Here is a 22,364-nt window from a genome sequence, read left to right on the forward strand (position 1 = left end):
TTCCCCAGCCAGTTCTGCATAAGTGCTCTCTGGGGATCCCATTCGGGCGACCTTTTCCGGATCCTGCATGGGGCGAATCGAATGGATGAGACAAGAGGATGCTACTTGCTAAGTGGTTCGAGGCAGCTCACAAGATTGAGCTTTTGGCAGCCTGAAATCCCAGCAGAGCAGAGCCTGTTTTCTCAACAAGTTTTTTTTTTAAAAATAATAAAAAATAAAAACATCGCAATCCTGGGCATTATTTTCCCTGGAACACCCTTTATTTATTTATCTATTTCTTTTTAACCAGCAGAAAAAGTCCTCCAGGTTTTTCCATTGCCCCTTTGTTTAAATAATAACATGGAATCAGGAATGGGCAAATTCTCTCATTATCAGGATCCTGGCAGAAAGAAGGGACATTTTAATAACAGAATTGATTTATAGGCTACCTTTGGGTTGGAGAGAAACTCGCAAGGGATCAAGAGCTACTTAGATTTTTTTTTTTTTCAGAGAAGAGACGCATCGATTGTCTTTGTTGGCAGCAATAAATGATATCACAGATGAAATAGAGCTGATTTCCCACCCACCCCGCACCCCCCATCCTTTTACTGTCTTACTAGAAGAGGAAGATTAAAAAAGAAAATAACATGAATCCTTCATAAAAGGCCGACAACAGTTTGTCTTAGCAAACAGATAAAATGTAAGGTAAAATGACATTTAGTAGACTGCCTGTGAATTACTTTAATATTTTCAATGAAAGTTATTAAATTGCTTTGATCTCAGAAGGTAACCCACTCAATCCACACTTGATTGTTTTGTTGTTACTTCTGTGAATAGAATGGAATGGAATAGAATAGAATAGAAATATGGAATGGAATAGAATAGAATAGAAATATGGAATGGAGTTGAATAGAAATATGGAATGGAATAGAATAGAAATATGGAATAGAATAGAAATATGGAATGGAATAGAATAGAAATATGGAATGGAATAGAATAGAAATATGGAATGGAATAGAATAGAAATATAGAATAGAATAGAATAGAATAGAAAAACTAATCTTGCGCATCTACCAGACGGGTGGATAGCCTAGAGAACAAAGCCGTTACAGAATCTGGTGGTCCTGCTATAGATACTTCGAAACCCCCTCCCAGAGGGGAGCAACAGAAACAGACGGTGAAGAGGGCGTGTGGGGTCTCTGACAAGGCTTCAAGCTCTAAGTACCTAGCGCTTATAAATAGTATCCCTAATAACGGGAAGCGAACTTCCTATACTCTTCTCCGCTGTCCTCACCACTCTCTGTAGGGGCTTTCTATCTGAGGTGCTGCTGCCACCCAACCAAACAGGGATGCAGTTTGTTAAAACGCTCCCTATCGCGCCTCTGTAAAAAGTGTCCAGGACAAGGAGGAGAAACATCTGCTCTCCCTCATCCTGCACGGGAAATGCAGACGGTAGGATTCTGTTGATTTGGCAACGAAAGGATAACTTAGTTTGATTTCTGAGCTGACACTGCACAAAAACAAAAAAGCGGGGAAATGCAGTTGCTCGCTGGCTGAATCTAAACCTTCCGCCTGATACGGCTGTAAAACAAGGCAGCTGGAGTTTTCGGGTTGGCTCCCGTGAAATTAAGCCTCCCGGCCATGTCTCCTTCCCATTTCATGTCCCCGATCTTCCTGCTCAAAGGAACGACTCCCGGCAATTCCTGACTTTGGAGTCTCAAGGTTGTAATCTGCACTTACTCGCTATGGGTTACATCCCTGTTTACCCTGCGGGGTTTCTGAGCAAAAGCTGAAATAGAAAAAACACCCTGCCAGCTAAAACGCGGCACGGTTCCTGGCTTAGTAATGATCCCCCCTGGGTGGAAGCCAGGAGATTAAATCCAAAAAAAGGATCTAAAGATTGCCGGAAGAAATGCAGCTCTGGCACAAACCCATTTTGATTTCGCGTAGAAATAAGATGACTTCCAGATTATTATTATTTTTAAATGCAGTCTGCAGCCAGTCCTCGACTTACGACCACAATTGAGCCCGGGACAGCGCTAACATCATAAATACATGCCAGTGCCCAAATCTTGATCACTTGACCCTGCGGATGCTGCAGCGGTCGTAAGTGTGAGAAACGGCCATCCGTCGCTTCTCAGTGCCGTGGTAACTTTGAACGGTAAACTAAATGAATTGCTGAGGTGGCCCCTGTGGCATGGTATATTTATTAAACCCACGCTTCTGGATAGTCCTTGCACAGTGTTATGGTTAAGCAAAGCAGTCGCTAAGTGAAGCCACAACTCTGCTTTAACAATCTCAGTTCAGCTTTCCTTTGCAAAGTCGTAAATGTGAGGATTGGTCGTAAAGTTACTTTTTTGTCGCTGTTGTAACTGCGAATGGTGGCTGAACGGCAGTCGCTAAACGAGGATTACTTGCCCAGTGAAATTTCACTATTTTGGCGGTGGTTAGAAATTAGTGGTGGGCTTCCGTATATCAAATATATGGAGAAGTTGAGCTTGGACTGTATGCGTGGAAATACTAAAACGAACAAAATTGAACGTAGGACTTTCTCTCTACTTACGACTGAAGTTCACCCCAAAATTTCTGTTTCTGATTGATAGACACTGCAACCGCCATAAATACGAACCAGTTGTCTCCAGATTTTGATCCCGTGGCTGTCAAGAGTCCCACTACTGCAACGTGCTCTACATGGGGCAGCCCTTGAAGAGCATTCGGAGACTTCAGCTTGTCCAGAATGCAGCCGCGTGAGCGATCGTGGGTGCACCTCGGTTCACCCACATAACACCTATCCTCCGCGAGCTGCACTGGCTGCCTATTGGTCTTCGGATACGCTTCAAGGCGCTAGTCGTCACTTATAAAGCCCTTCATGGAATTGGACCTGGGTACTTGAGAGACCGCCTGCTGCCAATTACCTCCACTAGACCGATTAGATCCCACAGATTAGGCCTCCTCCGAATCCCATCCGCCGGCCAATGCCGACTGGCGACTACCCGGAGGAGAGCCTTCTCTGTGGCTGCTCCGACCCTCTGGAACGAACTCCCCGTGGAGATTCGAACCCTCACCACCCTCCAGGCCTTCCGCAAAGCCCTTAAAACCTGGCTGTTCCGACAGGCCTGGGGCTAAAGAGCTGTTGCCCCCCTCTCGAATGGTATGACTGTTGTGTGTTTTTTAAATTATGTATTGTTATGTTTCGTCTTTTTTATTTCCTGTCTGTACCCCCCTTCCCTGATTTGAATTGTGAGCCGCCCTGAGTCCCCTTCGGGGAAAAGGGCAGCATATAAATGTAATAAAATCCAAATCCAAATCCCTTTTCCCAGAGCCGCTGTAATTTTGAACGGTTGCTAAACGAACAGTTGTAAGTCAAGGACCTCCTGTGCAGAAGCGGGAGTTTCCTTCTCATGGTCTGCCAGGGACAGCTAAACTTCTTGTTGTCATGTGCCGAAAGGTGGTGGGTGTGCCCACAGCTATAATGCAATGGGTGTGCGACATTGCCCCCTGAGTATGCATGCACAACTCCCGTGCATCGATCTGCACATGCGCGCACGAGAGAGACACCCCCAGTGCTCCCACACACACATGTGTGAACTCCCCGCCCCCTGTGCATACATGTGCATCTCCCGCATGCGCCCCTGCGCATTAGAGACCCGAACCTCAACTGGCCGGCGGGAGGCGCGCCTGTGTGGCGGAGCTGAGCTGGAGCAGCGGCGGGCGTGCCCGCAGTGGGGGCTCCGCCTGCCCTCCGCCATCACGGTGGCATGCTGACGGTCCTGAGTTCAAAGTCATGGCTCGTCACCCCCCCACCCCACCCCCCAAGTGACTCCTGAGCACGCTCCATCATTGCCCCGCTCAATGCAACCGTGTCAGAGGTTAAAACGATCGGTCGAATTTCCCCGCTGGATCTAAACAAAGATGCTTTCTGTCTCCAGGAAAATCTTGAGAGCCAAAACCCTTGAGTGTCCTTGAAGAGAACAAGGAGCATATTATGCGCCTGGCAATCTCGCCTCTCCCCTCCCTGATCTTGAAGCCATTTACGATTTTCCAATATGAAGCGGCGTTCGGCTTCCTTTCTTTCCCTTTTTTAGCCAGAAGTGTTCTCTAAACCTGCTTTTCTTTCCTCTTGCAAACCCGATGACAAACAATGAGGACTAACAGCCTGCAGGGTGTGTTGCTCGCGGTTGAAACCACGGTGCTCTGACTTACAGGCTTGTTTCCTTGCAGACGCTTGATTGCTAAACTAGAGAACACGATCGATGCTAAAGCACATTGTCTTCCAGCACTGATGATGTTACCTAGTTGGGTCAAGAAATGTCTGTAGGAAAACAGCCAAGCTCAGAGAACATCAAGGACCTCACAGTCCTCCTCCTCCTCTCCCTTCTAGCACTGATGATGTTACCTAGTCAGGTAATTAAATGTCTGCAAGAAAACAACTTAAGCTCAGCATCCGGGACCCCACAGTTCAACTCTGAATTACAAATAACTCTCCACTATCAAAAACTAATATTTCTACCAAGTCTTTCCACTCTTTTTATCCCGGCTTTGAAATTTCCGTATTTGGCCACCACATTTTCCCCAAGGTCCAGATCACATATTTATAATCCGACATTGAAACACACACACACCCCTTTAACGGTGAAGATGTAGGCATGTTCCCAAGGAGGATTATGCAACCATGGGGGAGGGGGGTTTGAAAGAAAACGGGGGGTTAGGACCTGGCCTGGAAACACACACACACACACCCCAGCACCCATCAACATCTCTTTTGAAGAAACAGCAATCTCAAATCATAAGCTCCCAGTGTCATATAGATCATGAACCCTAAGATAGAAACCACCACTGATAAATCGTAATATACCCACAGGAGGAAGTAGGAGGAACGATGGAATGGAATGGAAAAGAATGGGAAATAAGAATAGAATATGGAATGGAATAGAATAGAATAGGAATAGAATAGGAAATAAGAATAGAATATGAATAGAATGGAATGGAATATAGAATGGATTGGAATGGAAAAGAAAAGGAATAGAATAGGAAATAAGAATAGAATATGGAATGGAATAGAATGGAATATAGAATAGAATGGAATGGAATGGAATATAGAATGGATTGGAATGGAAAAGAAAAGGAATAGAATAGGAAATAAGAATAGAATATGGAATGGAATATAGAATAGAATACAGTGGAATGGAATATAGAATGGAATGGAATGGAATAGTATATGGAATGGAGTGGAAAAGAATAGGAATAGAATAAGAAATAAGAATAGAAAATGGAATGGAATATAGAATAGAATGGAATATAGAATAGAATGGAATAGTATATGGAGTGGAATGGAAAAGAATAGGAAATAAGAATAGAATATGGAATGGAATATAGAATAGAATAGAGTGGAATGGAATATAGAATGGAATGGAATGGAATAGTATATGGAATGGAGTGGAAAAGAATAGGAATAGAATAAGAAATAAGAATAGAAAATGGAATGGAATATAGAATAGAATGGAATGGAATGGAAAAGAAAAGGAATAGAATAGGAAATAAGAATAGAATATGGAATGGAATATAGAATAGAATAGAATGGAATATAGAATAGAATGGAATGGAACGGAATATAGAATAGAATGGAATGGAATGGAAAAGAATAGGAAATAAGAATAGAATATGGAATCGAATAGACTAGGGAACAGAACAGAACAATTATCTGAATATCTAAATTATTGCACAATCCTATTATAGAAGACATTGTGTTCCCCACCCTCCCAACTTGGTTTTATTTGTATTTATTTGACCTTCATCACAGGTGTTTGTGTGTGTGTGTGTGTGGGGTTACCTGTCAAAGTTTGCCAAAGAGGTTGAGAGATTCCACCAAGGACTGGCAATTTTCTTCTGCCTCCGATCGCCTCCCCAGCATGAAATCCGCCGTTGAACGGTGCCCAACATTCTCCATTTCCCCGCAAGCTGCCGTGCCTTCTGTCTCGGCAAAGGAGGGGGTGGGGTGGGGGGTGGCAGAGAAGAAGAAAAGAAAGAAAAGCATTTTTATTCTGGCAGGAAGAAAGGCAAGGAAGACGCCCGTGAGACTTTGGGGGGGGTGGGGATGAAAGCGAGGGCCCGGCTCATCATTTATTGATTTAGCTTCTTTTGTTTGTGAAATTAAGGGGTTGCAAGTTCGCCAGCCACTCTTGGTAAGATCCCTGTAGGATCCTCAGCCAGAACCTGATCAGGGGAAGGATTCCTATTCTCTCTTTTTTTTTTCAATTTTTTTTTTTATTCTCTTACATACCATTTTAAGTGTACATTCACATAACTGTTATTCTTCTTTACATTTATCATTCTTTTAAGACATGGGGAAGATTTTATGATTGGCTAGAGAAAGGAAGCTAGATAAGAAAGTAAGGAGAAGATACAGAACCCCGAAGGAAGGAAGGAAGGAAGGGAGGAAGGGAGGGAGGGAGGGAGGGAGGGAAAAAGGAAAGGGAAAGGAAAGGAGGGTGGAAGGGAGAGAAAGAGAAGGAGAGGATAGGAAGGGGAAGAGTAGAATAGGAGAAAGGCAAGGGAAGAAGGAAGGGAGAGGAGAGGAGAAGGAAGGAAGGAAGTAAAGAAGGGAGGGTGGGAGAAAAGAAGGAAAGAAGAAGATGGAAGGGAGAGAAAGAGAAGGAAAGAGAATAGGAAGAGAAGGAGTAGGAGAAAGAGAAGGGAAGAAGGAAGGGGAAGGAGAGGAGGAAGGAAGTAGAGAAGGGGGAGGGAAGGAAAAAGGAAAATGAAAGGAGAGGAGGATGGAAGGGAGAGAAAGAGAAGGAGAGAGGGTAGGAAGAGGAAGAGTAGGAGAAAGATAAGGGAAGAAGGAAGGGGAAGGAGAGGAGGAAGGAAGGAAGGGGAGAAGGGAGGGAGGGAGGGAGAAAAGAAAGGGAAAAGAAGAAGGTGGTGTTACAAAAGGAGGGAGGGATGGTAAATAAAGCAACCCAAACTGTACATTAGAACCTATTAAATGGAATGACAAATGTGAAGGAGCGGATTCCTATTCTCAAGACAGGTTGCCTGAATGACATTCTTCGGCCTTTTCTTCGTTATTTTCTTTCCAGGCTTTCTTTATTCCTTTGAATTATATATCTCACCATTGTTATTTTTACAAATCAACCAAGACGGTGAAAAAAATAAATATCCAACATACTTTTTCTCCTTACATTTCCCTCCCCCCCCCGAACAACAGCCCTGGGAGGTGGGTCAGGCTTAGAGGGAGTAACTGGCTAAGGTGGGATTAGAACCCACTGCCTCCTGGCGATTGGCTCAAAGTCGCCCAACTGGCTTTTGTGGCTAAGGCGGGATTTGACATGATCTCCTGCTGATTGGCTAAAAGACACTTTCATGCCTAAGGCGGGACTAGAACTCACCGTCTTCTGGCGATTGGCTCCCCTATAGTCGAGTTTCGTGGCTAAGGCGGGACTAGAACTCACCGTCTCCTGGTGATTGGCCCAAAGTCACCCGGATAGCTTTCATGCCTAAGGCGGGATAAGAACTCATTGTTTCCTGCCGTTCAACCTGGTGCCTTTACTGGTAGATCAGACTTGCTCTCCTCCTACTCCTACTCCTACTCCTACTCCTACTCCTCTTTAGCGCAGAGGTTATTACCTAGCTGGACAATGAAACGTCTGCAACTCCCCCCCCCCCCAAGTTCAGAGAGTACCAAGGACCCCTCAGTCCCTCTCCTCCTCCTCCTCCTCCTCCTCCTCCTCCTCCTCCTCCTCCTCCTCCTCCTCCTCCTTCTCCTCCTCCTTTGTAGCACTGATGATGTTACCTACTTGGGTAAGGACATGTCTTCAAGAAAACAACCAAGCTTAGAGAGCACCAAGATTCCCACAGTCTTCCTTCTCCTCTTTCTCCTCCTCCTCCTCCTCCTCCTCCTCCTCCTCCTCCTCCTCCTCCTCCTCCTCCTCCTCCCTGCAAACCCCACTCCATTCTAGCCCTGATGATGTTCCCTCACTGGGTGATGAAATGTTTGCAAGAAAACAATTCAGTTGAGAAACCACCAAGGACCCCACCTAAATAATAACAGAATTATTATTTATATAGATTTATATTTGTATAAAATTATAATAATACAATTCCGTTATTATAATAGAATAATTTAGACCCCATCTAAAGAATAATAGAATTATTTCTAATTCTAACAGAATAGAAGAGTCAGAAGAGACCTTGGAGGTCTTCTAGTCCAACCCCCTGCCTAGGCAGGAAACCCTACACCGTTCCAGACAAATGGCTATCCAACATCTTCTTAAAAACTTCCAGTGTTGGGGCATTCACAACTTCTGGAGGCAACTTCTGTTCCACTGATTAATTCATTGATTAATTCAGGTTCAGCCCTGAGCTACATCTATTCTATAAATCTTAAATTACTCGCGTAGGCTGGCGTTTTAATCCAGTCCACTGGGAGAAGGACATTCCCCTTTCCCTCCAGAGAGTATTTTGGAATATTTTGGAATGCATTAACTAACTCGGATTCAAATCCACGTATTAAATAAAGGCTTTTGTTTCCTTTTTTTTCTTCTGTTTTTTTCTTAAACAGGGGATGCAGAAGTTGGCTGGCCAGTACTTAAAGAAAGACTGGCCAGGTGTGAAAGCAGAGGAACGGAACGACTTTAGGTAAGTAGCCGCCGTAAAGTAACACAGCCGTTAAATGAATCTGGCTTCCCCATTGACTTGGCTTGGCAAAGGTTTGGCAGAAGGACTCGCCCTCGTGACGCACCACTTACCACCTCAATGGAGCCCAGAATTTCCACTGCTCAAACATTTGTTCCATTTTACGATCTTTCTCGCCGCAGTTGTTAAGTGAATCACTGCAAACTGCGGTAGAAAGTTGAAGGCTACGGCTTAATACCTTTCTCCACCTAGATCAGTGTTTCTCAACCTTGGCAACTTGAAGATGTCCGGACTTCAACTCCCAGAATTCCCCAGCCAGCGAATGCAAATAAAATAAAATAAATAAAATAAAATCACCTATACCTCCCCTTCTCCCTCCCTTTTTTCTCCTTCCTTCCTTCCCTCTTTTTCACCTTCCTTCCTTTTTTCCTTCCTTCTTTCCCTCCCTCCCCTTCTCCCTCCCTTTTTTCTGCTTCCTTCCTTCCCTCTTTTTCACCTTCCTTCTTCCTTTTTTCCTTCCTTCCTTCCTTCCCTCCCCTTCTCCCTCCCTTTTTTCTCCTTCCTTCCTTCCCTCCTACCCCCTTCTCCCTCCCTCTTTTTCACCTTCCTTCTTCCTTTTTTCCTTCCTTCCTTCCATCATTCATTCATTCCCTCCTACCCTCTCCTTCTCCCCTCCCTCTTTTGCTCCCTTCCTTCATTTCCTCCTACCCTCCTTCCCCCTCCCTCTTTTTCACCTTCCTTCTTCCTTTTTTCCTTCCTTCCTTCCATCATTCATTCATTCCCTCCTACACTCCCCTTCTTCCCTCCCTCTTTTGCTCCCTTCCTTCATTTCCTCCTACCCTCCTTCCCCCTCCCTCTTTTTCTCCTTCCTTCTTCCTTTGTTCCTTCCTTCCTTCCCTCCTACTCTCCCCTCCCTCTTTTCCTCCTCCTTCCCTCCCTCTTTTTCTCCCTCCTTTCATCCTTCTTCCCTCCCTCTCTCTCCCTCCCCCCCCCCCCATCTTCCCCCACTGATCTGGTGTTGGATTAGAAGACCTACAATCTCCCTTCCAACTCTGTTCCTCTGTTATTTATGTCTGCCTTGCAGGAGCCTCTACCCTGTGTGGAAATCGTTTCTAGAAAGCACCGTGCAAGTCGCCCAGTCCAGGATCAATATCTGTGAAAACTATAAAAACCTCATTTCGGAGCCTGCCAGGGCGGTGAAGTGCTTTAAAGAGCAGCAGCTGAAAAAAGTACGTCCCGAGATTTCCCTTCTTCCGTGGGGACCTCAGGTGCAAGGTGGCTTTTGTTACCCCGGTTACCTACACGAGTGATAAGCGAAGTCTTCTACGCCGGCTGCGGTGCTGTCTTCTTCTTTCCGATGCTGCGTGTCACGTGGTTTGCACCCATCTCTCCTCCTTCCTTCTTTCCCATTCCTTATTTATTCATTCATTCTTTGGTTTGCCTCTTAAATGAGGGATGGTCCTCAACACAGGAGCAGAAATGGAAGCAAAATTTACCTAATACTGCTACAACACCGATGATATTTCCTAGTTGGGTCACGAAGGGTCTGCAAGAAAACCACTAAGCTCAGAGGGCACCAAGGATCCCACAGTCCTCCTCCTCCCCCTCTCCTTCTCCCTTGTAGCACTGATGATGTTACCTACTTGGGTAATGACATGTCTTTAAGAAAACAACCAAGGTTAGAGAGCACCAAGATTCCCACAGTCTTCCTCCTCCTCCTTCTCCTCTTCCTCCACCTCCTCTTCCTCCTCCTCCCTTCTAGCACTGATGATGTTACCTACTTGGGTAATGACATGTCTTCAAGAAAACAACCAAGCTTAGAGAGCACCAAGATTCCCACAGTCTTCCTCCTCCTCCTCCTCCTCCTCCTCCTTTGTAGCACTGATGATGTTACCTACTTGGGTAATGACATGTCTTCAAGAAAACAACCAAGCTTAGAGAGCACCAAGATTCCCACAGTCTTCCTCCTCCTCCTCCTCCTCCTCCTCCTCCTCCTCCTCCTCCCTTCTAGCACTGATGATGTTACCTACTTGGGTAATGACATGTCTTCAAGAAAACAACCAAGCTTAGAGAGCAATAATAACCCCACAGTCATCGTCCTCCTCTTCCTCCTCCTCTTCTTCTCTTCTTCCTCTTCTTCTTTTTCCTCCTCCTCCTCCTCCACCACCACCACAACCCGCCCCCGCTCCCTTGTACCACTGAGGATGTTACCTAATTGGGTAACGAAATGTCTGCAAGCAAAACCACCCAACCACAATCCTTGATTTCATCTTTTGAGCGATGGGGACATTTGAAGCTTTCTGAGCTCATAACAGAGATAGAGAAATCCGTAAGGGTTGAAAAGGGAGAAGTACTTTGCAAGAACAGAGAAGCAAAAAACGAGGAAGGATTTGGGCCCTGCGATGCCTGTGATAACTTTGGGATCCACTAGAAGCTTTACATCTACCTACCTGTTCCGACCAAGGCTTCCCAAGATCATGAAGCCGACTCCTCGTCCCGATAAGACCCCTTTTATTTCGGTTAAAGGGAATTCCTCTCCAGCTAAGTCCCGGCCGACAGTCTTTCATGAGATTTCACAGCTACAGACCTTTATCAGGCTTGGAGAGCTGCCAGGCCGATATCTTCTAAACGCCACGCTGTAGCAGCAATTACGGTACTTGGCAAGAAGTCAGGAACAGATCTTCGCCCTCATGAATGGAACTCCTGCAAACTCCACTCCCCTTTCGCTCCTATTTATTCCCCATGGGAGAGGCCATTCACCGTCCACCTGTGGCCTTACTCCCAAATCGACCCCTGTTCCTTAGCTGTTTCCTTCTCCTGGCAGCTCTGCGCATGCGCACATCGGGAAAAGGTTCCAGCTGACTCCTGGGGATTGGCCCATTTGCATACCGAAGGTGGGACTACATCTCACTGTCTCCTGGGGATTGCCTTAGCCACCCAACTGGCTTTCTTGCCTAAGGCAGGAGTAGAATTCCCTGTCTCCTGGCATCCAGCCTGGTGCCTCAACCTCTAGGCCAATCCTGGCTCTTATTCTGTTTTGCTGGAATTATTTTATTTGTTTGGAAAAAATTTATTAGGCCAAAAAATAACTAATAAATGAAACCCCAACCATCCATAATAGTATTCCTTTCCTAATCTCTATGAACAGATGCTTTTCTGAAAGAATCCATCCTTCCTTCCTTTTCCTTCCCCTTTTCCTTCCTTCCTTTTCCTTCCCCTTCCTTCCTTCCTTCCTTCCTTTTGCTTCCTTCCCCTTTTACTTCCTTCCTTTTTCTTCCCCTTCCTTCCTTTCCTCTTTTCCTTCCTCCTTTTTCCTTACCCTGACTTCCTTCCTTTCTTCCCTTTTCTTCCTCCCTCTTCCAATTTCCCTTCCCCTTTATTTTCCTTCCCCTTCCTTCCTCCCTCCCTCCCTCCCCCTTCCTTCCTTCCTTCCTTCCTTCCTTCCTTCCTTCCTTCCTTCCTGTATCATCACCCATATTGCACGCATTTTGCTCCAACAACTGGCAGGCTCTCTGCTATCAGCAGCCAGCGAAAGAGCTGTCTTTGTAAATGAAGTTAAATACAGCCCCTGCTGGTTGCAAGAATGTGAAAAATAAGCCCCTTTGGAGGTGGCTTTGAAATTTTCCAAATTATGCTTGGATTGGCTTTGAATATTAGGCGCGGTGCCGTCTCAAAACATTCGTGGAATTATCCAAGGTTTTAAGGGTGCAGCGGAAATGGAGATCAGCCCTGCGGACGGACTCCCAGGCAGCGGGCCAGAAAACCAGCACAGAGGGCTCCTTGTGATAAAATGGCTTTTTATTATTGTTATTGTAGAAATGATGTAGTGGGTGAAAAGGTTCTTTTTAGAGCGATGCGTTTCACCCATGGCAGCTTCAAGACGTGAGGACTTCCACTTCCAGAATTCAATGCCGGGGAGGGAATTCTGGGAGTTGAAGCCTGCAGCTCTTAAAAAATTAGCGAAAGAGAATTATAAATTTCACCCAGCAGAAAATCAGAGGTGGCTCAGACGCTGAAATATACCATGCAAGCGAAGTGGAGAAAGTGGAAGAGAGAAAGGGAGAGGAGAGGAGGAAGAGAGGGGTTAGGAGAGAGGGAGCAGAGGGGAGGAAAAGTGTAGGAGAGAGAGAAGGAGTGGAGAGAGGAGAGAGGAGGAGGGGAAGTAGAGAAGAGAGGGATGGTAGAGGGAAGAAAGGAGAGAGAGAAGAGGAGAGAGGGAGCAGAGGGGAGGAAAAGAGTAGGCGAGAGAGAAGGAGTGGAAAATGGACAGAGAAGGAGAGGAAGGGGAAGCAGAGAAGAGAGGGATGGTAGAGAGAAGAAAGGAGGTAGGGAGGAGGAGAGAGGAAGAGGAGGCAGGACGGTAGTGGATAAGGTACGTATAATATGATGTATGGAAAGCAGAAGAACAAATGATAGGCACTGTGAGTTGATAGTAAGAGGAACTGATATATATTGGTTAACACAAAATAATGCTGGTTAAGATCTCATGGTATACTTGGTTACTTGTATGAAAATAAAAAATAAAACAAACTTTAAAAAAATCAGAGGTGTCCCATTGTTTTCCTGGACCTCCCCCTAATTTAGGCACAAAATTGTCCTTAGGTGGGATTGTTGTGGAATCGACACAGTGCTAGCAAAATCGGGTAGCCTCTTGTGTCTGCGGCCCTAAGGAAAATATATATCATCAAGCCTAATCACCTTTTTGCAAATATTGGCCTTTAAAAGGATGACACAGCTTACTTATGTCCTTACTCAAGGAGCACAGCACAGTGCAACGCAAATTACTTCCCAGTGCTTTTAAGAACAGCTTCACTCTTCCACCTTTGGCACTGCTCACCTTAGCTTGATTTTAATGCAAGATTTTTAACCTTTCTTGCTAATGCTAACGTTATTTTAAAAAAAAACATGTAGTCCTCAATGGAACTGCATCTACATGGCGGGAAGTATGCAGTGGAGCACCGCAAGGCTCTGTTTTAGGCCCAACGCTCTTCAACATCTTCATCAATGATTTGGATGAGGGACTACATGGGGAACTCGCCAAATTTGCAGATGACACCAAGCTGGCAGGAATAGCCAACACTCCAGAAGACAGGCTCAAAATAGAGAAGGATCTCCTGTAGGATCTTGATAGACTTGAAGGATCTTGACAAACTTGAACATTGGGCACTATCTAATAAAATGAAATTCAATGGTGAAAAGAGTAAGGTTCTACATTTAGGCAAGAAAAACGAAATGCACAGGTACAGTATAGGTGGTACCTTGCTCAGTAGTAGTAACTTAATGACAGGTCCTACTTTTACGAAAGACCTTTTTTTTTTTCCTGTTTGTGTTTTTTGTTGTTCAGTGTGTGGACCAGCTGATCAGGATCCAGACCGAACTTCAGGAGACAGTCAAAGATTTAGCGAAGGGGAAGAAGAAATATTTCGAAACGGAGCAGATGGCCCAAGCTGTCCGGGAAAAGGCCGACATTGAGGCCAAGTAAGTTCTCGCCGCCTCCAAATTCCATGTGGAAATTCCCATAAGTAACTCCGCACAACTCTTTGCCTTAGCAGTTTTAATGTTCTGACCCAGCTCCCCAAACATGACAAATCCTCTCAGGTGAACTCAAAAGATTCCTTTATTAGGAATGCTGGCAAAATGTTTCTCTCGCAGGCTAACAAGTCCGCCTGTCTGGAAGATGAATAGTTGTCTGCCACATCTATTCATCTCCGCCCCCTGCCTTTGATCCCCAGAGTTAGGGTGGGGCTTCACTAGCTGTGGTGGCTCTTCCATTCCAAGGACCGGCCCATAGATTTCCACTGCTCTCCTCTCCTCTGCCACATCTATTCATCTCCACCCCCTGCCTTTTTTCCCCAGAGTTAGGGTGGGGCTTTGCTAGCAGTGCTGGCTCTTCTGTCCCAAGGACCAGCCCATAGATTTCCCCTGCTCTCCTCTCCTCTGACACCTCTATTCATCTCTGCCCCCTGCCTTTTATCCCCAGAGTTAGGGTGGGGCTTTGCTAGCAGCGGTGGCTCTTCTGTCCCAAGGACCAGCCCATAGATTTCCACTGCTCTCCTCTCCTCTGCCACATCTATTCATCTCCGCCCCCTGCCTTTTATCCCCAGAGTTAGGGTGGGGCTTTGCTAGCAGCGGTGGCTCTTCTGTCCCAAGGACCAGCCCATAGATTTCCACTGCTCTCCTCTCCTCTGCCACATCTATTCATCTCCGCCCCCTGCCTTTTATCCCCAGAGTTAGGGTGGGGCTTCGCTAGCAGCGGTGGCTCTTCCGCCCCAAGGACTGGCCCATAGATTTCCACTGCTCTCCTCTCCTCTGCCACATCTATTCATCTCCGCCCCCTGCCTTTTATCCCCAGAGTTAGGGTGGGGCTTCGCTAGCAGCGGTGGCTCTTCCGCCCCAAGGACTGGCCCATAGATTTCCACTGCTCTCCTCTCCTCTGCCACATCTATTCATCTCCGCCCCCTGCCTTTTATCCCCAGAGTTAGGGTGGGGCTTTGCTAGCAGCAGTGGCTCTTCCGTCCCAAGGACTGGCCCATAGATTTCCACTGCTCTCCTCTCCTCTGCCACATCTATTCATCTCCGCCCCCTGCCTTTGATCCCCAGAGTTAGGGTGGGGCTTCGCTAGCAGCAGTGGCTCTTCTGTCCCAAGGACTGGCCCATAGATTTCCCCTGCTCTCCTCTCCTCTCTGCCTTCTGTGCATCCATGCGTCAGGCACTGAACCCAGCTGTTCCTCCCTTCCTCATCAGCCACCTCCAGACCTGGGGGCTGTTGACTCTCCATCTGAGGGCTGACAGACGGCCCAGGCTCCGTGTCTCTCTGTCTCTCTGTCTGTCTCTCTCTCTGTCTCTCTCAACATGGAACATTCTGGCGTTTCTCCATTCAGTCTCAATTTTGAAAGAGGGGAAGAAAAAAAAACCACTGCTTTCTAAATACACAGGTTTTCTGGCCTGTTCACCAGAAATAACTATGTTTTTCTGCGGCTTGTTTATTTGCAGGTCAAAACTTAGCCTTTTCCAATCGAGGATAAGCTTACAGAAAGCAAGTGTTAAAGTAAGTCTCAAAAATAATTTGCGCGTTACAATTTCGCAGCTGTGTAATGTCTGGCAGTGGAGACCTAATGCCAAAGGGAGCTGTTGTTGTTGTTGTCGAAACAGCTTCCTACATCACAGGTAGTCCTCAACTTACAACAGTTCACTCAGTGGCCGTTCAGAGTTACAAGGCCACAGGAAAATGTGGCTTGCGTGACTGTTTTTCACGCTTACGACCGCACCCCTGTGGTCATCTGATGAAAATTCAGACGCTTGGCAACTGATTCATACTTATGACCGTTGCTGTGTCCCAAGGGCACGTGATCCCCTTTTGCAACCTTACGTTACTGACTTGCCAGTGGCAGTGATTTCCTTAACGACTGTGGCCAGGAAGGTCGTAAAATAGCTCACATAACAAAATGTCTCACTTAACAACAGAAATGTGGGGCTCCGCTGTGGTCGTAGGTCGAGGGCTACCTGTACAAAAGGCGTGGTTGTAATTCTAAGCTGCTGTGTGTATCATTTAGCCTCCTTTCACATTTAAGCAGCTTTCTAGAAAGAACTTTGTCATTTTCCAGCTGTTCACTTCTTTTTTTTTATCAATTTCATATATACATTCACAATTATATGATCTCATAACTGTTATTAATAATATGTATTTATAACAATTTTTTCCCTACAGTTGACAATATACTTGAAGATTGCTTTCTTAACTTCCCATAGATCCATCTTATCTTACAACGGTCCTACTTCTTCTTCCCTCCCTCCCTCTTTCCTTCCCTCCTTTCTTCTCTCCTACTCCCCTTCCTTCCCTCCTTCCTTCCCTCCCTCCTTCCCCTTCCCTCCTTCTCTCCTTCCTTCCCTCCTTCCCTCCTTCCTTCCCTCCTTCCTTCCTTTCCTCCTTCTTTCTCCTTCTCTCCTTCCTTTCCCCCTTCCTTTCCTCTCTCCTTCCCCCCTTCCTTCTCTCCTACATTCCCTCCTTCCTTCCCTCCTTTCTTCTCTCCTTCTCTCCTTCCTTCCCTCCTTCCTTCCCTCCTTGCTTCCCTCCCTCCTTCCCTCCCTTCACTTCTTATTAAAACAATTGCTTTGCAGTCTTCAATGTCTACATGGCTATAATTTCTTACCTAATTCTGTTTTTGCTTCTCCAGTTAAAAGCACGCCGGTCTGAATGTAACTCTAAAGCTACTCATGCAAGGAATGAGTATCTCCTCACCTTAGCAGCTGCCAACGCTCACCAAGACCGCTACTATCAGACGGACTTGGTAAACATTATCAAGGTAATGATGAACGATTAAAAAGGCAAATTTAATTGAACCATTGCAGTCCCCCCCCCCCCGTGTTGTTCAATTCTCTTTAACAACGACCTGTAATTTTAACCATAATTATGTAAGTTATAATTGCTGCAAGATCTCATATCGTTCTTCCTCGTAAAGAGAGCATCATCCTGGATCTCAAGTCCAGTATTTGAAATAGTTTAAAGCAGTGTTTCTCAACCTTGGCAACTTGAAGATGTCCGGACTTCAACTCCCAGAATTCCCCAGCCAGCATTCGCTGGCTGGGGAATTCTGGGAGTTGAAATCCGGACATCTTCAAGTTGCCAAGGTTGAGAAACACTGCTTTAAAGGTATTTAACTCTTAAGGTAGACCTCGACTTAACGATCCCAGTGGAGCCCCAGGTTTTTTGTTGCTAAGCGAGACAGCTGTTGAGCGAGTTTCACCCCACTTTACGACCGTGTTTGTCACAGTTGTTAAGTGAATCGCTGCAGATGTTAAGTTAGTAACACCGTAGTGAATTGGCTCTGGGTTCCCCGTTGACGTGGCTTGTCGGAAGGTTGCAAAAGAAGATGGCGTGACCCCGGGAAGCTGCGCCCATCAGTTAGAAAGTGTTCAAATATTGATCACGTGACCTCAGAGATGTGGTAACGGTCGTAAATGTGAAAAATGGTCATGTCGCTTTTTTGTGGGGAGTGGGAAAATGGATAAATTGATCGATCAAAAGAGAGAGAGAGAAGATAAATAGATGAGGCATACTTGATAAAAGAAGTGTAGGTAGGTAGGTAGAGGTATAGATTGATGGAGGTATAGGTAGGCAGGGGGTGGATGGATGGATGGATGGATGGATGGATGGATAGATAGATAGATAGATAGATAGATAGATAGATAGATAGATAGATAGATAGATAGATAGATAGATGATAGATAGATTAGGTAGGTAGGTAGGTAGGTAGGTGTGTGTGTGTATGTATGTATGTATGTGTAGGTAGGTAGGTAGGTAGGTAGGTAGGTAGGTAGGTAGGTAGGTAGATAGATAGATAGATAGATAGATAGATAGATAGATAGATAGATAGATAGATAGATAGATAGATAGATATGGGTGGATGGATAGATAGAGATGGATGGATGGATGGATGGATAGATAGATAGATAGAAATGGATGGATGGATGGATAGATAGATAGATAGATAGATAGATAGATGATAGATAGATAGATAGATAGATAGATAGATAGATAGATAGATAGATAGGATGGATGGATGATGGATGGAGATGGATAGAGGTGGGTGGGTGGGTGGATGGATGGATAGATTGAAAGATAGATAGAAGATAGATAGATAGATAGATAGATAGATAGATAGATAGATAGATAGATAGATAGATAGATGTTGTTAGTCGAAAACTTTCCTCTGGAGTCCATTTAAGCTCACACCAACTGCTTCGGTGACTCAATCCAGCCACCTCCTTCTCTGCCGCCCCCTTCTTCTTCTTTTGCCCTCCATCTTTCCCAGCATGAGGCTCTCCTCCAGGGAGTCCTTCCTTCCCCTTAGGTGGCCAAAGTCTTTGAGTTTCCTCTTCAGGATCTGGCCTTCTGAAGAGCAGTCAGGGTTGATCTCCTCTAGGACTGACTGGTTGGATGGCCTTGCAGTCCAAGGAACTCGCTAGATAGATGTGTAGACAGAGAGAAAGAAAGAGACAGACAGACAGATAGACAAGACAGATACAGGTAATGAATAGATGACAATATGGATAGATAGATAAATAAACAGACTCCACTGGCACTTTGCAAATGGTTGTTTTCTTTTTTTTTTCCTTTTTATATTTTATTTGTGAAGTATGACAAACCAACAATGAGAAATAACGATCAATAAGTTGCAATTTTTTTTTAAAAAAAATTATCCTTATTCCTTACTGAACACCACCCCGCCAATGGCCTTCCCATTCAGAATTCCTAAGGCCCTTTTAAAAAAGGGGGGCCCCGTAAAATAGCAGAGGTTTCCCCCTAAGACGGTCTCTCATCCTCATCTGCCCCATTTAACGCCCTGGTTTCCTCTGGCTTGGAACCAGCCTCCCTTTCCTGGTGCCCACGGCTTTTGCAGAGGTGTTGCGGGTTTTTTTTGTGAATGTGGCAACCCCAGCCCATCTGGAAAAACCTGTCACCGTTAGTCCCCTTCCCAAATCCGCCGAAGAATAAATCCAGCTGCCTAAAAATAACCAGAGAGGAGCTATTCACGGATTCTTGGTGGAGCTGTGGTGGAAAGACAACGAGGCCAAATAATAATTTGGGCCAGTTAAATTGCCAATCGTGCTTCCTCGTATGTGAATAAAAGCCCTTTGAAATTATCCCTAAATAACAGTTCAGCTGGCAGGAGGGAAGCCGGAAAGATTTTCTTTTACGAGTATTTTAAGATTTTGTAAACAAGTGTGGAATACAAGCAGTCCTCGACTTACAGCGGCCATTTAGTGACCGTTCAAAGTTACAATGGCACCGAAAAAGTGACTTAGTACCATCTTTAAAAAAATTACAAACTTGGTATCACCCCTATGAATTACGTCATCAAAATTCGGCTGCTTGGTAACTGCTTCATACTTATGACCGCTGCAGCGTCCTGATCCCCTTTTGCGACCTTCTGACAAGCCAAGTCAGTGGGGAAGCCAGATTCTTTTAACGACCGGTTTACTAACTTATCGACTGCAGTGATTCGCTTAACAACGGCAGCAAGAAAAGTCGTGAAAGGAGGCAAAACTCACTTAGCAAATGTCTTACTCTTCCTCAGTGTTGGAGTACCCACCATTTCTGGTGGCAAGCAGTTCCGCTGGTTAATTGTTCTCACTCTTAGGACATTCCTCCTTAGTTCCAGGTTGCTTCACTCCTTGGTTAGTTTCCATCCATCACTTCTTCTCCTGCCTTCAGATGCATTTGGAGAATAGACTAAGAGAATAAATAAATAAATTTGGACAGGACAAATTTGGAGGTTTTCTCATTGAACCCTCCACTCAGGCAGGAAAAACTACAACGTCAGACAAATGGTTCTACAGTCACTTCTTAAAAGCCTCCAGTGATGGAGAATTCACAACCTCTGAACTGATTGTTCTCACGGTGAGGAAATTCCTCCTTAGTTCTAAGTTGCTTCTCTCCTTGATGAATTTCCATCCGTTGTCTTGTCTTCAGGGGCTTTGGAGAATATCTTGACTCCCACTTCTTTGTGGCAGCCCCTGAGATATTGGAAGACTGCTATTATTTTATTATTATTATTATTTATAAAATTTATATGGCGCCCAATCCCGAAGGACTCTGGGCGGCTTACAAAAAAGAGGGGGGAAAAAAAGACACACAACGAACACATAACGAGAAAAAAAAAACGTTTAAAATCGCAGCACCACATACATTCCTTCTAATCGGGGCTGGACCTCAACAGTGAGGTCAACAGCCCCAGGCCTGCTGGAACAGCCAGGATTTTACAGCTTTCCTGAAGGCCCTGAGAGTTCTATCTTGTCATCCTAGTCCTTCTTGAAGTAGACATGCCAAGAGGAACAAAGACACGCCCAAATCAACTGATTGTCACTTTGACGTTGTCCTCACCTATCATGAGATCATAAAAATAACACCCGAACATTTCTTTGTGTCCTGCTTTCAGGTGCTTCGGAGAATAGGTTGACCCCCTCAAATATGGCAGCCCCTCAAATATTGGAAGATGCTATCATGTCATCCCTAGTCCTTCTAGTTGTTAGACTAGACACAAACCTAGTTCATTCATGGCCAACGTTCCCAAATCCTCATCTCTTTAAGAATAACAGAGTGGGAAGGTACCTTGGAGGTCTTCTAGTCCAACCCCCTGCTAAAACAGGAACCCCTAGACAGTGGTGACATTCATTTTTTTTCACTACCGGTTCGGTGGGCGTGGTTTGGTGGGCGTGGTGTGGCGTGCTGGGTGTGGCAAGGGAAGGATACTGCAAAAATGTCCATTCCCTCCCCACTCCAAGGGAAGGATACTGCAAAATCCTCATTCCCTCCCCACTCCAGGGGAAGGATACTGAAAAATCTCTATTCCTTCCCCACTCCAGGGGAAGGATACTGCAAAATCCTCATTCCCTCCCCACTCCAGGGGAAGGATACTGCAAAATCTCCATTCCCTCCCCACTCCAGGGGAAGGATACAGAAAAATCTCTATTCCTTCCCCACTCCAAGGGAAGGATACTGCAAAATCCTCATTCCCTCCCCACTCCAGGGAAAGGATACTGCAAATTCTCCATTCCCTCCCCACTCCAGGGGAAGGATACTGAAAAATCTCTATTCCTTCCCCACTCCAGCGGAAGGATACTGCAAATTCTCCATTCCCTCCCATTGCAGGGGAAGGATACTGCAAAATCTCCATTCCCTCCCCACTCCAGGGGGAGGATACTTTCCCACCCCACTCTGAGGCAGCCAGAGGTGGCATTTGCCGGTTCTCCGAACTACTTTAAATTTCCGCTACCGGTTCTCCAGAACCTATCAGAACCTACTGGATTTCACCCCTGCTCCTACTCCAGAGGTCTCCAGCCTTGGCAACTTTAAGCTCTGCTGGCTGAGGAATTCTGGTAGTTGAAGTCCACAAGTGTTAAAGTTGCCAAGGTTGGAGACCCCTGCCCTATAGCATTCTGGACAAATTGCTCCCAATCCAATGCTCTTCCCTTGGAAAATAACTCAACCGTTTTTGCTGCTACTTTGGAAGCTCGGCCTCCTGACCATTCGACCTCTTGCCGAAATTGGCAAACTGTTTATTGATAGAGCTCAGATTACGGCTCTGTATCCCTGCCTCCATCCGGACTCTCTTTCTGAAGGTGAACCGGCGGCGTCCGAGACAAGTGCTTTTAAAAGCTCCGTGCCAGGCAGTCCTTTCCAACGGCGGACTAAATTATTCATGCCAGCAAGCAAGAGGACCCAAAAATCAATTTAATGTCACTTTTCCTAGATAGCCTGCATGCCTCTTTAATAATTTACAGACGCTAACTCTCCTTCCTCCTCCTCCTCCTCCTTTCCCCTCAAAACAAATCAAAATATTAATAATAATTACAGCAGAAAAATACCATCCGCCTCGCCCTGAGAGAGCTATTTTCATTTCTGTCCTTCCTATATGTAGTCCATAAATCTTGAAATGCTGGTCATTTAATACCCAGGATGTGGTTCTGATGTGCAGGGCTTGGAAACAAGAACAGATAACGAGATTTATTTTAGCACCGCTAGTCCTTGACTTACAACTGTTCCGTTAGTGACCGTTCGTTAGTGACCATTACAACAGCAATGAAAAAGTGACTTGTGGCCATTTTTTATGCTTACGACCGTCGAGGTGCTCAGAATTCAGACACTGGGCAACTGGCTGGTACTTAACGACGGTCGCAGTGCCCCAGGGGTGTGTGTGTGTGTGTCACGTGATCCGCTTTTGCGACCTTCCGACCAGCAGAGTCAATAG

The 22,364-nt window shown here is 45.6% G+C and overlaps 1 protein-coding gene across 1 annotated transcript in view; it reads left to right on the top strand.

Annotated features, from left to right (window-relative positions):
• Positions 1-16,934, top strand: part of FCHSD2 (FCH and double SH3 domains 2) — a 90,523-nt gene extending 73,589 nt beyond the window's left edge. Inside the window, exons 4-8 of the mRNA XM_032219693.1 lie at positions 8,540-8,616; positions 9,698-9,842; positions 13,958-14,091; positions 15,607-15,661; positions 16,788-16,934. Of these exons, the coding sequence (XP_032075584.1) occupies positions 8,540-8,616; positions 9,698-9,842; positions 13,958-14,091; positions 15,607-15,661; positions 16,788-16,934 (558 nt within the window). The remainder of the gene's footprint in view (positions 1-8,539; positions 8,617-9,697; positions 9,843-13,957; positions 14,092-15,606; positions 15,662-16,787) is intronic.
• Positions 16,935-22,364: the final 5,430 nt, after the last annotated feature.

The sequence above is a fragment of the Thamnophis elegans genome, chromosome 6, assembly GCF_009769535.1.
Source record: "Thamnophis elegans isolate rThaEle1 chromosome 6, rThaEle1.pri, whole genome shotgun sequence".
Classification (NCBI taxonomy): domain Eukaryota; kingdom Metazoa; phylum Chordata; class Lepidosauria; order Squamata; family Colubridae; genus Thamnophis; species Thamnophis elegans.